General features: G+C 41.5%; 1 protein-coding gene across 1 annotated transcript in view; it reads left to right on the forward strand.

The window, feature by feature from the left end:
• Positions 1 to 1,223: 1,223 nt before the first annotated feature.
• The window catches only part of LOC133605829 (uncharacterized), a 217,909-nt gene continuing 205,623 nt past the window's right edge, over positions 1,224 to 13,509 (forward strand). Inside the window, exon 1 of the mRNA XM_072913116.1 lies at positions 1,224 to 1,307. Within this exon, the coding sequence (XP_072769217.1) occupies positions 1,224 to 1,307 (84 nt within the window). The remainder of the gene's footprint in view (positions 1,308 to 13,509) is intronic.

The raw sequence follows: 13,509 nt of genomic DNA on the forward strand, positions 1-13,509 counted from the left end.
AGTGTGGAGGCAGGTAGCGAAAACGAAATTGAAGAAGAAACTGAAGCTATTGAGCCATATCGGTTTGAACCGTATGCAAGCGAAACCGACAAAAACGACACGACAGCCCGACACGGGAGAAAGCGAGGACGAATTCGGCGATCGCCTTCTAACCAACAATTGGTATGTGTTTGTTTGGCATTAAAGGAAACTAACAACTATGAACTAGGTTTACAGCATATGAAATACATTTGGCAAAAACATGCACTTTGAGAGTGCAGACAGCCCAATTTTCATCAATTAATATATTCTGTAGACATACCCTCATCAGCGCTCTTTTCCTGAAAGCTGATCTGTCCAGTTTTGGAGTTGATGTCAGCAGGCCAGGGAAGCTAGGGTCGATATTCTTCTCTTGATTATCTTCGGTGGCATAAGGGACGGTGTGAGCCAAGACATCCAGGGGGTTTAGCTCGCTCGTCTGCGGGAACAAACTGCCGCCATTGCTTGCCGTGCTACCGAGGTCCTTTGTCCCTGAATTGCTCACACACTCCTGCAGATTCAATGGGGATCTGGCGGCAGATTTCTTTGACTTTATCGTTGAAAATGCATCTGCTTTGAGTGTCGCAGGATATCCACACATTCTTGCCATCTCTGTCGTAGCATAGCTTTCGTCGGTAAAGTGTGCGGAACAAATGTCCAATTTCTTGCCACTTTCACATCTTTGGGCCACTGGTGCAACTTGAATCTGTCCCTGTTCGTGTTGTTACACCCTCCGACAACACACCGATGAGGCATGATGTCCCTCCAAGGTACGGAAAACAGTCGAAAAAACGGAAAATAACAGAGCTAATTTGACTCGGTGTTTGAGAAAATGGCGGATTGCTTCCCGATGTGACGTCACAACGTGACGTCATCGCTCCGAGAGCGAATATTAGAAAGGCGTTTAATTCGCCAAAATTCACCCTTAGAGTTCGGAAATCTGTTAAAAAAATATATAGTCTTTTTTCTGCAACATCAAGGTATATATTGACGCTTACATAGGTCTGGTGATAATGTTCCCCTTTAAGGCTGTCAAACGATTCAAAATATTTAATCACGATTAATCGCATTTGTTCATAGTTGACTCAAAAATAATCGTGATTAATCACAGAAAGATATACTTTTTTGTCATTATAAGTGTACCCTCGACAGATCATTTTGAAGTTGTTAATACAATGGCTGGGAAATGTCTTTGCTTAAATGGAATGGATGGGGCGTGTCTGGGCGCGTTGCCAACGGCGGTGCTGGCAGATCCAGCTGCCGTAGAAAAGCGGGTTCGAGCCGGCGCTGTGACAGCGTTATCTCGTTAACGTTGACAGCCCTAATAAGTATATAATGGCACATTTCCCCACATAACTCCATGGTCCCCCGTGGCGCACTGGTAATCAGACTGAGATTGAATCTCGGCCGGAGATGTGCAGGGCGCATATGCAAATGTGTTTTAATTATGTAAAATGTGTTATTGTGTATTAAACAAAACAAATGTATTTTCCATGAATGGGTTTTTAGTGCATTAAATTACCTTCAAGTTTGATTATAAAAAAATATATTAAAATTGTATTGAATAGAAAAGTGTGAACATATAGGGCCCCCATTTACTTCGGGAAATAATATTAGGGTGTGTACAGTAATATGTTTTACACCAGTGACATGCAGTCAGGAGCCTATCTCAGCTACATGGACGTGCAGTCAGGGGAGGCAGGTGAGGCGGGGCCTCACGTGCCATCATGGAAAGAAAAAAAATGTAAAAAGAAAAAAAAAAATTAAATTGTTATATGTATTCAGTGATTATACTATAAAGTTATTTTCCATTTAACTTTAACAGTTTTAGATTATTTCTATTCAAAATCGCTGAATTTTCACATTTGCCGTTCAAATACTGAGAAGAGACTTGCGGTGAGTCACCAGCCAGTTGAGCCTCACCATGGATTGTGCAATGACTCGGCTAACTGCTGGCCTGCTGTGCTGTGCGACCGTATTGCTATATGAATTATATTATACATTTCCATAGTTTAGTTAGCTGAGATATATAATGTACAGTGTATTTTGTCAACAACTGTATGTGTGTAACGTATTTCTTGTGCTGAGCAATCATAAAACGGCTGCGAAGACGCACTGTGTGAGGCTCGCAGTAATCCCGCCTCCTGGTGGTAGAGGGCGGTAGTGATCCCAGAGATCATTCTTGCGACTACTCGGCTGCAGAAGAAGTGACAACAAGCAGCAACAGTTAGCAGCGATCGTCTCTCGCCTGGACTTTTAACATGGAGGATTACATATCTAAAATAAAACAGTTTTCTAAACTGGACTTTCAATCGAAGCAGGAGGTAATAATTAAAGGAAGATCTCCATCGAGACAGAGAGACTTTTAAAACTGAAGAAAGATAAGGAAGACTTCTATAAACAAGTTATCGATGCTTTTGTTCAAAAGGAGCGGCGCATGGACTTCATTTATAAGTAAAGGTAAGACCATAATAACGTTTTTTTTATTAAATGTGCTTTTTGTGTGCTACAGTTAGTATGTGTAAAGTTAAAGTTAAGTTAAAGTACCAATGATTGTCACACACACTAGGTGTGGTGAAATTTGTCCTCTGCATTTGACCCATCCCCTTGCTCACCCCCTGGGAGGTGAGGGGAGCAGTGGGCAGCAGCGGTGCCGCGCCTGGGAATCATTTTTTGGTGATTTAACCCCCAATTCCAACGCTTGATGCTGAGTGCCAAGCAGGTAAGAAGGCTGGTATGAGCTTTTAAACATAACCCGTTAACTGCTGCCAATCAAATGGTGAATAAGATACTCTTTAGGGTTCATATGTTTGTAAATCTGACTGTGATGAAGTCAGTGCCTCACCAGCCATCAACCTCACCGCACGTCACTGTTTTACACACACATTTGACACGCAGATCATGACACATTCAACATGTTAATATACTTGTGTCTTGACATTTATCTTTGTTTTAATTCTATGCGGTGAAAATGGGTATATTTCAGACTTAGTGGAGATTTGTGGTTAATTATGATTATTTATTATTGAGGGACACGCAGTAGAAAATGGATGAATGGATGTGAACTGTGATTAATCTGATTTTATCATTTGACAGCCCTAGTTTTTATTTCACCCCTGATCCCTCACACAAAAGTGGAATCTTGACGTCCAGCTCTACACTGATTTCCATTGTAGCTAAATTAATGAAAAGCACTGCATTTGGGGGTTCACGGTCCATACATCAACTGATAACGAGCATTTAATGGGCCGGTAACATCGCCACATTGCATATTTTCCCATGAAGAGTTTAGCTCAAAGGTTACGCGTAAACATGACTACAGGACTTTAGAAAAATCCATCAATGACTATGTTTCCATGCACAAAATGAGTCTGATTTGTCAAATACTTAGTTTTTTGGATTTTTAATCCCATATGAATTCCATCCCTACTGTACTTTGGCACAAAACAATGAATACCTTGAACTTTATCATGACAGAATATTGTAAACTCATTGCACTTTGATGTAGAAATGAGTTATATCCATCCATCTATTTTCTACCACTTGTCCCTTCTGGGGCCACGGAGGGGTGCTGGAGCCTATCTCAGCGGCAATGGGGCGGTAGGCGGAGTACACCCTGGACAAGTCGCCACCTCATCGCAGGAACAACACAGATAGACAGACAACATTCACACACTAGGGCCAATTTAGTGTTGCCAATCAACCTATCCCCAGGTGCATGTCTTTGGAGGTGGGAGGAAGCCGGAGTACCCGGAGGGAACCCACACAGTATTGGAAGTGAAATTGAAGGGTTTGTTAATCTGTTTACTGTAGCAAACAGGACACGAGAGTTGTCACTTCAGTTTAAGATATTTCATAAAAAATATTTTTCCCTTGCTTCCAATGTTCCCTGTGCAATTGCGCACTGCTCAAGCATCCTCTGTGCACGGCAAATCTATGCCATGCACAAAATCAAATAAAAAAATAAGCGCATAACAATTTTCGACACGACACGGACACGACAGAGAAAACAGTTTTCGTCATCATTGTTCAAATATTGTAACGTCTGTCGAGACGCATTGAGAACATGAATTCCATCCATCACTTTACTGAGCAAAACTCTTTATTGTCGGCCATAAACACATCACCAAAACATTAGTAAAAACAATTATATCTAGCAAAACTGGTCATTTCAAACCAGACCAAAACCAACTTTGTTATATCAACAGCAGCCGCTCCCTCTTTCTCACTTGCGCCAACACATGCACATATGGCACTTAGCCAGTGATGCGTTTACAGCCACACAAAAAGTCGGACAACTCCAACACCACACATAAAGTGTCATTCCAGGTCGTTACACTATGATTTACCAATCAAATGTGTGCTTATTCTAGTGTCATTTATTAGAAATCTTAATTTAAAAATATTAATCATGAAATGCTGTTAGTATATTAAATAAATACTAATTAAAAAAAAAAAATACAAACAGGAAGTTGCAGGAATGTACACATGATCCCCTGCTTACATCTCATTGTGCAATATGTGAATGTTTTAATGGGAACTAAATGCAATGTCTGAAAGGGGTACAAATTATTTCCAAAGCAGCACCTCCACCCAGACAAACAACACAAGTACACAGTTCATGAAAAACAATATTTTTTGTTATTGTCATTGTAAGTGGGCCTAAACACTTATATTAGAAAATAACCTCATGGAAATGACTGCTGTCATTTGATTATAATAATAAGAGAATGTTGTCTGTCTATCTGTGTTGGCCCTGCAGTGAGGTGGGGACATGTCCGCCCGAATGCAGCTGAGATAGGCTCCAGCATCCCCCGCGACCCCGAAAGGGACAAGCGGTAGAAAATGGATGGATGGATGGAGATTTAACTTGTTATTTAGTCAGGTTTGGGACAGGTGTGCTGCTGGTGTAGCCACAGTGTGCACGTCTGATGTTGCTCACATGGGCTCCACTGAATGCTCAGGGAGTTTTTGCGTTTGGTCACACACATGAAAAATTAGAGGGAACATTGCTTGCTTCTATGCAGTCTGGTTGAACACATTTAACTTTTCTTTGTATATCTCATAATGAGTTTGGAGTAGGGATGTCCGATAATGGCTTTTTGCCGATATCCGATATTCCGATATTGTCCAACTCTTTAATTACCGATACCGATATCAACCGATACCGATATCAACCGATATATACAGTCGTGGAATTAACACATTATTATGCCTAATTTGGACAACCAGGTATGGTAAAGATAAGGTACTTTAAAAAAAAAAAAAAAAAAATAAGATAAATAAATTAAAAACATTTTCTTGAATAAAAAAGAAAGTAAAACAATATAAAAACAGTTACATAGAAACTAGTAATTAATGAAAATGAGTAAAATTAACTGTTAAAGGTTAGTACTAATAGTGGACCAGCAGCACGCACAATCATGTGTGCTTACGGACTGTATCCCTTGCAGACTGTATTGATATATATTGATATATAATGTAGGAACCAGAATATTAATAACAGAAAGAAACAACCCTTTTGTGTGAATGAGTGTAAATGGGGGAGGGAGGTTTTTTGGGTTGGTGCACTAATTGTAAGTGTATCTTGTGTTTTTTTTATGTTGATTTAAAAAAAATTTAATAATTTTTTTTTTTTAAACCCCCAAAAAACCGATACCGATAATAAAAAAACGATACCGATAATTTCCGATATTACATTTTAACACATTTATCGGCCGATATTATCGGACATCTCTAGTTTGGAGTTTTGATTCGTGTAATTTACGTTCGGCTCTGCGGCTCTCCCTTTTCTGTGTCCAGACCGGCTCCTTACAAGTCAACAGCCTAGCTCTGTCCGCTGTTTTATTGGCACAGATTACATCTCTAATGGCTATGCTGATGTTAAAAAGCAGACAGCACCATTGAATGATCTTAAATTGCACCACAAACATGACACTATTACCAAGAAGGTCTCAGAATGGATGCAGGTCCGAAGCAAAAAAAGACTGGCGGGAGAAAGTCGTTTTGAAGGACAATGAAAGCAAAACATTCAAATGTCTCGGAGTTCATTCAAAAGGCTCTGTGGATTGATGGAAGGGGTTTTAAAGCCGAAGGAATAGCACGTTCGTGCACCGGTCGATAGTGTTCCAGTTGAAGGTTGCTATTGTTGTGTACAAGCTTGCCAGTTGTTTATTGCTAACCAGTTTGGAGTGCACAATTGCAGCGTGAAGAGGTTTGTCTCCACTTAATTTTTTCCCCTTGTAATATACCTGCTTCGTTCTTTTTATCTCATTCGTATTTCGCTCGGGAGTCCGATTGAAGCTGGCATTCTCCATTTCCTTAGCTACCTTCTTAAATAAATCTCTGTTCCTTTTTTTTCTACCATTGATGCACTTCAAAATTGTTCTGTTATTTTTATTTGTGAACCAAACAAAGACTTAGGGACTTAGACTTCCTTTTTATTGTCATTCAAATTTGAACTTTACAGCACAGAAAAGAACAACATTTTGTTACATAAGCTCATGGTAGTGCAGGATAAAAAAGCAATAAGGTGCATATATAAATAAATAAATATATATAAATAATATATAATATATATATATATATATATATATATATATATAAAATAAATAAATATATATAAATATATATAAATAAATAGATTACTGTACAGATTAATATATTGCACTTTTTCACATGCGTCCACGTTTATGGATGTATGTTATATTGTCTTTTTTATTCCAGCGAGTTAATCCATTTTGGGGGGAGTTGAGGGGATAATTGAATTATTGTCACGGCCAGGGCGCATTCCAATGCGCCCTCATCTGTGCGTCCTGACGAGAGGACCGCGGGCCACGCCCACTTGCACTCTCTCCTCTGGCTGCTCGCCCGGACACACCCACGACCGCAGCGCACATCCAGGGACGCGACGCACGCGTCTCCGCCCTGCAGCTGCCGCCAGCTGCAATCACTTACCCGCAATCAGCACACCTGGTACTGATGAGGGCGAGCTGCATAAAGGACCAGCGGACCCAAGGATCGACGCGGGAACTTAGTTTACCCTTTGGACACCTTACCTCTTGGTGTACCTGCCTTCCCGAGTCTCCCCTTCGAGATCTCCCGTTGTTTCCTCCCCTGTGTTTTGGACTGCCTTCCTCGTTTTCCCGACTCTTCGCTCGCCCCTGGACTCTGACGTCTCTCTCTGTCCCACGGACCCCTCGCGCATCTTGGACCCCTTTTGCCTTACCCTCTCTGGACTTGTCTGCTTCCTCATCCAACATCACGGTAATACACTACAGCTAACTACACACATAGTCTAACACCACTCACTCTAGGGTTTTGTCACACACTCCATTTCATTAGTTTAGTTTGTATTGTTTTGTGTTATTATTATATATATTAGCAATATATATAATACATTATTGTACTTACTGCCCCCTGGTGTCTGAGCCGTCAACTCCCCTTAGTCCAAACATAACAATTATGATGCGTTCAAGAGTCTTACGGCCTGAGGGAAGAAGCTGTTACAGAACCTGGAGGTTCTGCTTCGGAGGCTGCGGAACCTCTTTCTAGAGTCCAGCAGTGAAAACAGTCCTTGGTGGGGGTGAGAGGAGTCTTTGCAGATTTTCTGAGCCCTGGTCAGGCAGAGGCTTTTTGCGATCTCCTGGATAGGAGGAAGAGGAGTCCTGATGATCTTTTCCGCCGTCCTCACCACTCTCTGGAGAGACTTCCAGTCTGAGGCATTGCAGGCTCCAGTCCAGACAGAGATGCTGTTGGTCAGCAGGCTCTCTATAGAATGTGGTGAGAATGGGGGGAGGGAGCTGTGCTCTTTTCATCCGACGCAAAAAGTGCATGCGCTGCTGAGCTCTTTTTACAAGAGCTCCGGTGTGTAGTAAATACATAAAGTCTTCTTTATTCCAACTGTTGCCAATGTTTTTATTAAATGGTATCTGCTTCCGGGTTATATACTGCGCGGTGAGACTGGCGCATGCGCGATACGAGTGGGTCCTCTCTAGCAGCACACACCCGCTCGATATATCTGGTTTCCATTCGTATAATCTCGGTGTGTTAGTCCGGTTTCTCAAAAGCCGAATATGAAAAATGTTGTGATGTCCACCGGTGGTGTATCTGTGACACTGGATAATCTATGAAAATCAGTGAGCATTACAAATAAAAGGTAAATGCTGATATTTCAGGCAGCCTGTTATTGTGAGTGACTATCTATTAGAGGGTGTAATGTGCCGCACAAATGTATACTTCAAGCCTCAGCGCCTCAGGATTGGACAGCGGAGTAGATCAATCTGCTCGTCTTTATTTAGCAAGGTCACCTGGGACGTTTGCGGTGTTCGGACATCCACCGCAGCATTGTTGACTGCAGAACTCTATTAGGAGCCCCTTTACTCCATATCCGTCTTGTTTATGGAACGGACGCCTTGTAAATCCATTCTTATGGTTTCATCCAGCTAAGCCTCTATTGTTATAATTTACGGTTTACCCTTGTACCTGTAAGTAACCACTACTAAATACAGAAGTTACAATTGTCACCTGGCTTTAGTGAGCCTCCGTGAAATCAATCTGGTTTGTGTTGTAAGGGATTATCATCAAATAACGGGCTGCTGAAATCCAGGAGCAGTCTGTATGGTGGCGCTTAAGGTTAAAGTTCATATTGTAAGCCTGGTCAATAACTTATGATCTGACCCGTCTTTCTTTTATGGCTGCATTGTTATAGCGACTGTTCTTTGGTCACGCCGCACTGGGCAGGCCCCTCATAAAGGCCACCATTCGGGAAGACTTTTTTATGGTTCTAATTGGAAGTTGCCAGCATGCTCCTCGGGATTAGACCGGCAGCCCAGTTGGCTGACTCCTGATGGAACACTATACCCTTCCCTTGTTACCCAAGACACTGTGTGTGTGTGTAGAAGGGAATATATATTCTGGTGCAGTGGGCTACTTTAGCTCTGCTCTGAAGCGATTTGTCTTAGCCAAAAGGTTCCGTTGTCCTTCACAGACGGCTGGACGGCCACAAAAGCGGAAAGTCTGTGTGTGTGTGTGTGTGTGTGTGTGTGCGCGCGTGTGTTTGCATGTGTGTGTTTGCGTGCGTGTGTGTTAAAGGACGGACACGATTATTGCATTGTAGGATCTTCGCAGACTCTTATGCCAAGCCAGCAGGGGGAGCATTTGGGGCTATCTATTGAGATTGCCTGGGGAGGCGGCATGCTGACCCCTCCATCTCCCACTTGTATTTATACCAGAAGATACTACATGAATACCATACTTGCCAACCCTCCCGGATTTTCCGGGAGACTCTAAAATTCAGCACTTCTCCCGAAAACCTCCCGGGACAAATTTTCTCCCGAAAATCTCCCGAAATTCAGGCGGACCCGAGTGACGTGTCGACAGCCTGTTTTCACGTCCGCTTTCCCACAATATAAACAGCGCGCCTGCCCAATGACGTTATAACTGTGGAATGATCGAGGCCGAGTTCTTGGTTTCTTATGTGGGTTTATTGTTAGGCAGTTTCATTAACGTCCTCCCAGTGCGGCAACAACACACAACAGCAGTCACGTTTTCGTCTACCGTAAAGCAGTTCGTCTGCCGTAAACAGCAATGTTGTGACACTCTTAAACAGGACAATACTGCCATCTACTGTACATGCATATGTGACATTAACATCTAGGGCTTTTAGAGAGTGCAGTACAACTGCATACAACTGCGCACACAACAAGGAGATGAAGCAGAATGCATCATCAGAGAGGGTGTTCAGCATGGTTAAAAAAATAGTGACAGAGAATAGAACAAGGATGGACAATTCAACCCTTAACTCAACAATGAGTAGATGAGTGTTATGTGTGTGTATATGTGTAAATAAATGAACACTGAAATTCAAGTATTTCTCTTATTTGTATGTATATATATATATACATATATATATATATATATATATATATATATATATATATATACATATATAAATAGAATTCACTGAAAGTCAAGTATTTCTTATGTATATATATATATATATATATATATATATATATATATATATATATATATATATATATATATATATATGAAATACTTGACTTGGTGAATTCTAGCTGTAAATATACTCCTCCCCTCTTAACCACGCCCCCAACCACGCCCCGACCACGCCCCCCGACCACACCCCGCCCCCCCACCTCCCGAAATCGGAGGTCTCAAGGTTGACAAGTATGCCGTATACTTCTTTATCAATCTATAGGTGGAAACATTTGGTACAGCCAGCAGAGCAGTATTGAAAAGCAAATATATATATATATATATATATATATGTATGTGTGGGAAAAAAAATCACAAGACTATTTCATCTCTACAGGCCTGTTTCATGAGGGGGGGTACCCTCAATCATCAGGAGATTTGTATATTTATTATTTATATATATATATATATTTTTTTTACATACTTTTGTGTTTACCTGTATGTATCTCTTAGGCCAGTGTTTTTCAACCTTTTCTGAGCCAAGGCACATTTTTTTCATTGAAAGAATTCTGAGGCACACCACCAGCAGAAAACTTAAAAAAATGAAACTCAGTAGCCGATATTGACAATAACAAGTCGTTCTCGCAATTGTTGGATATGACTTGAAACCATAACCAACCATGCATCACTACAGCTCTTGTCTCAAAGTAGGTCTACTGTCACGACCTGTCACATCACGCCGTGACTTATTTTGAGTATTTTGGTGTTTTCCTGCGTGTAGTGTTTTAGTTATTGTGTTGCGCTCCTATTTTGGTGGCTTTTCCTCTTTTGTTGGCAGTTTCATGTCTACCTTGAACGCTATTCCCCGCACCTGCTTATTTTTCGCAATCAAGACTATTTAAGTTTTTCAGACGCAATCCTTCTTTGTGGGGACATTGTTGATTGTCATGTCATGTACGGATGTACTTTGTGGACGCCGTCTGCTCCACACGCTGTAAGTCTTTGCTGTCGTCCAGCATTCTGTTTTTGTTTACTTTGCAGCCAGTTCAGTTTTAGTTTCGTTTTGCATAGCCATAACTAAGCTTCAATGACTTCTCTTGGCGGCACTTAGCGGCACTCGCCTTTTGTTTATTTTTGGTTTAAGTGTTAGATACCTTATTACCTACACGCTGCCTCCCGCATATTGTGATCACGACAAACCATGTGACATCTACAAAGTAATTAGCTACCTTCTGCCACCTACTGATATAGAAGAGTCTTACATGGTTACTCTGCCGAGCTCTAGCCAGCACAGACACTCAACAACGGCACATTTGCGGATTATAATTACTGGTTTGCAAAAAATATTTTTAACCCAATTAGGTGAAATTACATAATTTCCCACAGCACACCAGACTGTATCTCACGGCACACCAGTGTTGGGACTAACGCGGCGGTAACTAGTAATCTAACGCGTTATTTTTTATATTCAGCAACTCAGTTACCGTTACTACATGATGCGTTACTGCGTTATTTTACGTTATTTTTTATGTAGTATCGGCTAGAAACAGAAGATCTGAGTGTGTTTTATTGAAGCGCTGTGGTGTCGTCTTTCTGTGTCACAAGGAAAAGAAGAGGCGTGCTGTGTGTCTCCCAGACCGTAGTTTAGGAGCGCAGGGAAGAAGTTACTCCAGGGCCTATGTACTTCAGGGGTAATACCCTTCACTTTACCCGGCAGTGGGTCTTTACACCTCCGGACTCGAGGGTGAATGACAAGGCCGGTGGTTTGTTGCAACTTTGTGACTTTATTGGTGTCGTGCACGTAGCCATCCACCAAGCTAGAGCAACTTCCACGCACTCACTGTTGCGCTCCCTCACCTCTCTCGCCCACTCACTCACTGATGTCACTCACCTCACATGCTATTATATCTTAAAGGGCCACACACACACACACACACACACACATACGCTACTCTCATAACAACTAACAAGACATCATGGCGAAGCCAGAAGTCGAGTTTCTTAACATTCTCACTACTTTTCTTTTGTCGAGCACAAAGAAAAGAACATTTTAGTTAAATGTAAGTTGTGTCTTGGATCAAAGATCCCATCTACTTAAAGTTAAAGTTAAAGTGCCAATGATTGTCTCACACACACTAGGTGTGGCGAAATTATTCTCTGCATTTAACCCATCACCCTTGATCACCCCCTGGGAGGTGAGGGGAGCAGTGAGCAGCAACAGTGACCGCGCTCGGGAATACTGCCCAAAACAGCCATTCAAATCTGCTGAAACAGCTACAAAAGCAACATGCTTCGACAAAGCTAGTAAAGAGAGACACAGACTCCCATGTCACTTCAGCTCCACTTTAGGATTTTGACAGAGGCACTGCTAGCCAGGACAACGTTTTCAGAGCCATTCCAGCGTATGTGCTAGAAGACATGCAGGCTATTTCTACAGTGGAGTCACCCGCTTTCAGGCAGCTAATTAGCATGATACCGACGTCAAACAGCAAATGGCACGGAAAACATGTTCCAAGTACCTGGACAGTGAGTACATAAACATGGAAAGCGAGCTAAAGAAAACACTCCAAACTCTGCTTCTGCTCATCATTTCGCACTGAAGGTACACACTCTGTCAATTCTCTTATATACTCTTTTATTCTAGACTTCTAGAGTGTTTGATTATCACATCACTCTAAATGTATAGACTATAAAGTTCACAAACATAAAGAGGGATCCTAGTGAGTCAGGGCAATCTTTCCTTATCTCTAAACTAAAACTGGGGAAATGCGTAGAGTGTTCTGGGCTTCAGTACAGTGTTGATCTCCTGATTACATTTTATTTCCGAATTCCATCCATCCATCCATTTTCTACCGCTTATTCCCATTGGGGTCGCGGGGGGCGCTGGAGCCTATCTCAGCTACAATCGGGCGGAAGGCGGGGTACACCCTGGACAAGTCGCCACCTCATCGCAGGGCTATTTCCGAATTCCTTGAGAGAAAAAAAATGCCTGATTAGGATTTGTGTATGTCATGTGTGCCTTCCTTGGGTGAAGCCAGGTTTACAGCTATGCTGTTATTATGCTGTTTGTTACTTATGTATGTTATGTTGCAGCTATTTAAAATAGTTTTGTCAATTTGTTCTGGCCCAAAAAAAATTGGCCCTTTGAAACATATCTTTGTCATTGTGTGTTGTATGTAGACCACATTGCTTAGCAGAGTTCAGTGATGCAAATGCATGTCAAGTTGATCAACAGATTGTATTATTCTCCAGTGCAATAACAGTACTGAAATGAAGGCTAAAAGGGCATTAATGGGAGCTTTAAAAAAAAAAAAAAAAAAAAGTAGAAGTAACTAAATAGTTACTTTTCACAGTAACGCATTACTTTTTGGTGTAAGTAACCGAGTTAGTAACTGAGTTACTTTTGAAATAAAGTAACTAGTAACTGTAACTAGTTACTGGTTTTCAGTAACTAACCCAACAATGCGGCACACTAGTGTGCCGCGGTACAGTGGTTGAAAAACATTGTCTTAGGCATATCCTGCTCAATTCAGGGGCTTTTAAATTCATATT

The sequence above is a fragment of the Nerophis lumbriciformis genome, linkage group LG05, assembly GCF_033978685.3.
Source record: "Nerophis lumbriciformis linkage group LG05, RoL_Nlum_v2.1, whole genome shotgun sequence".
NCBI lineage: Eukaryota > Metazoa > Chordata > Actinopteri > Syngnathiformes > Syngnathidae > Nerophis > Nerophis lumbriciformis.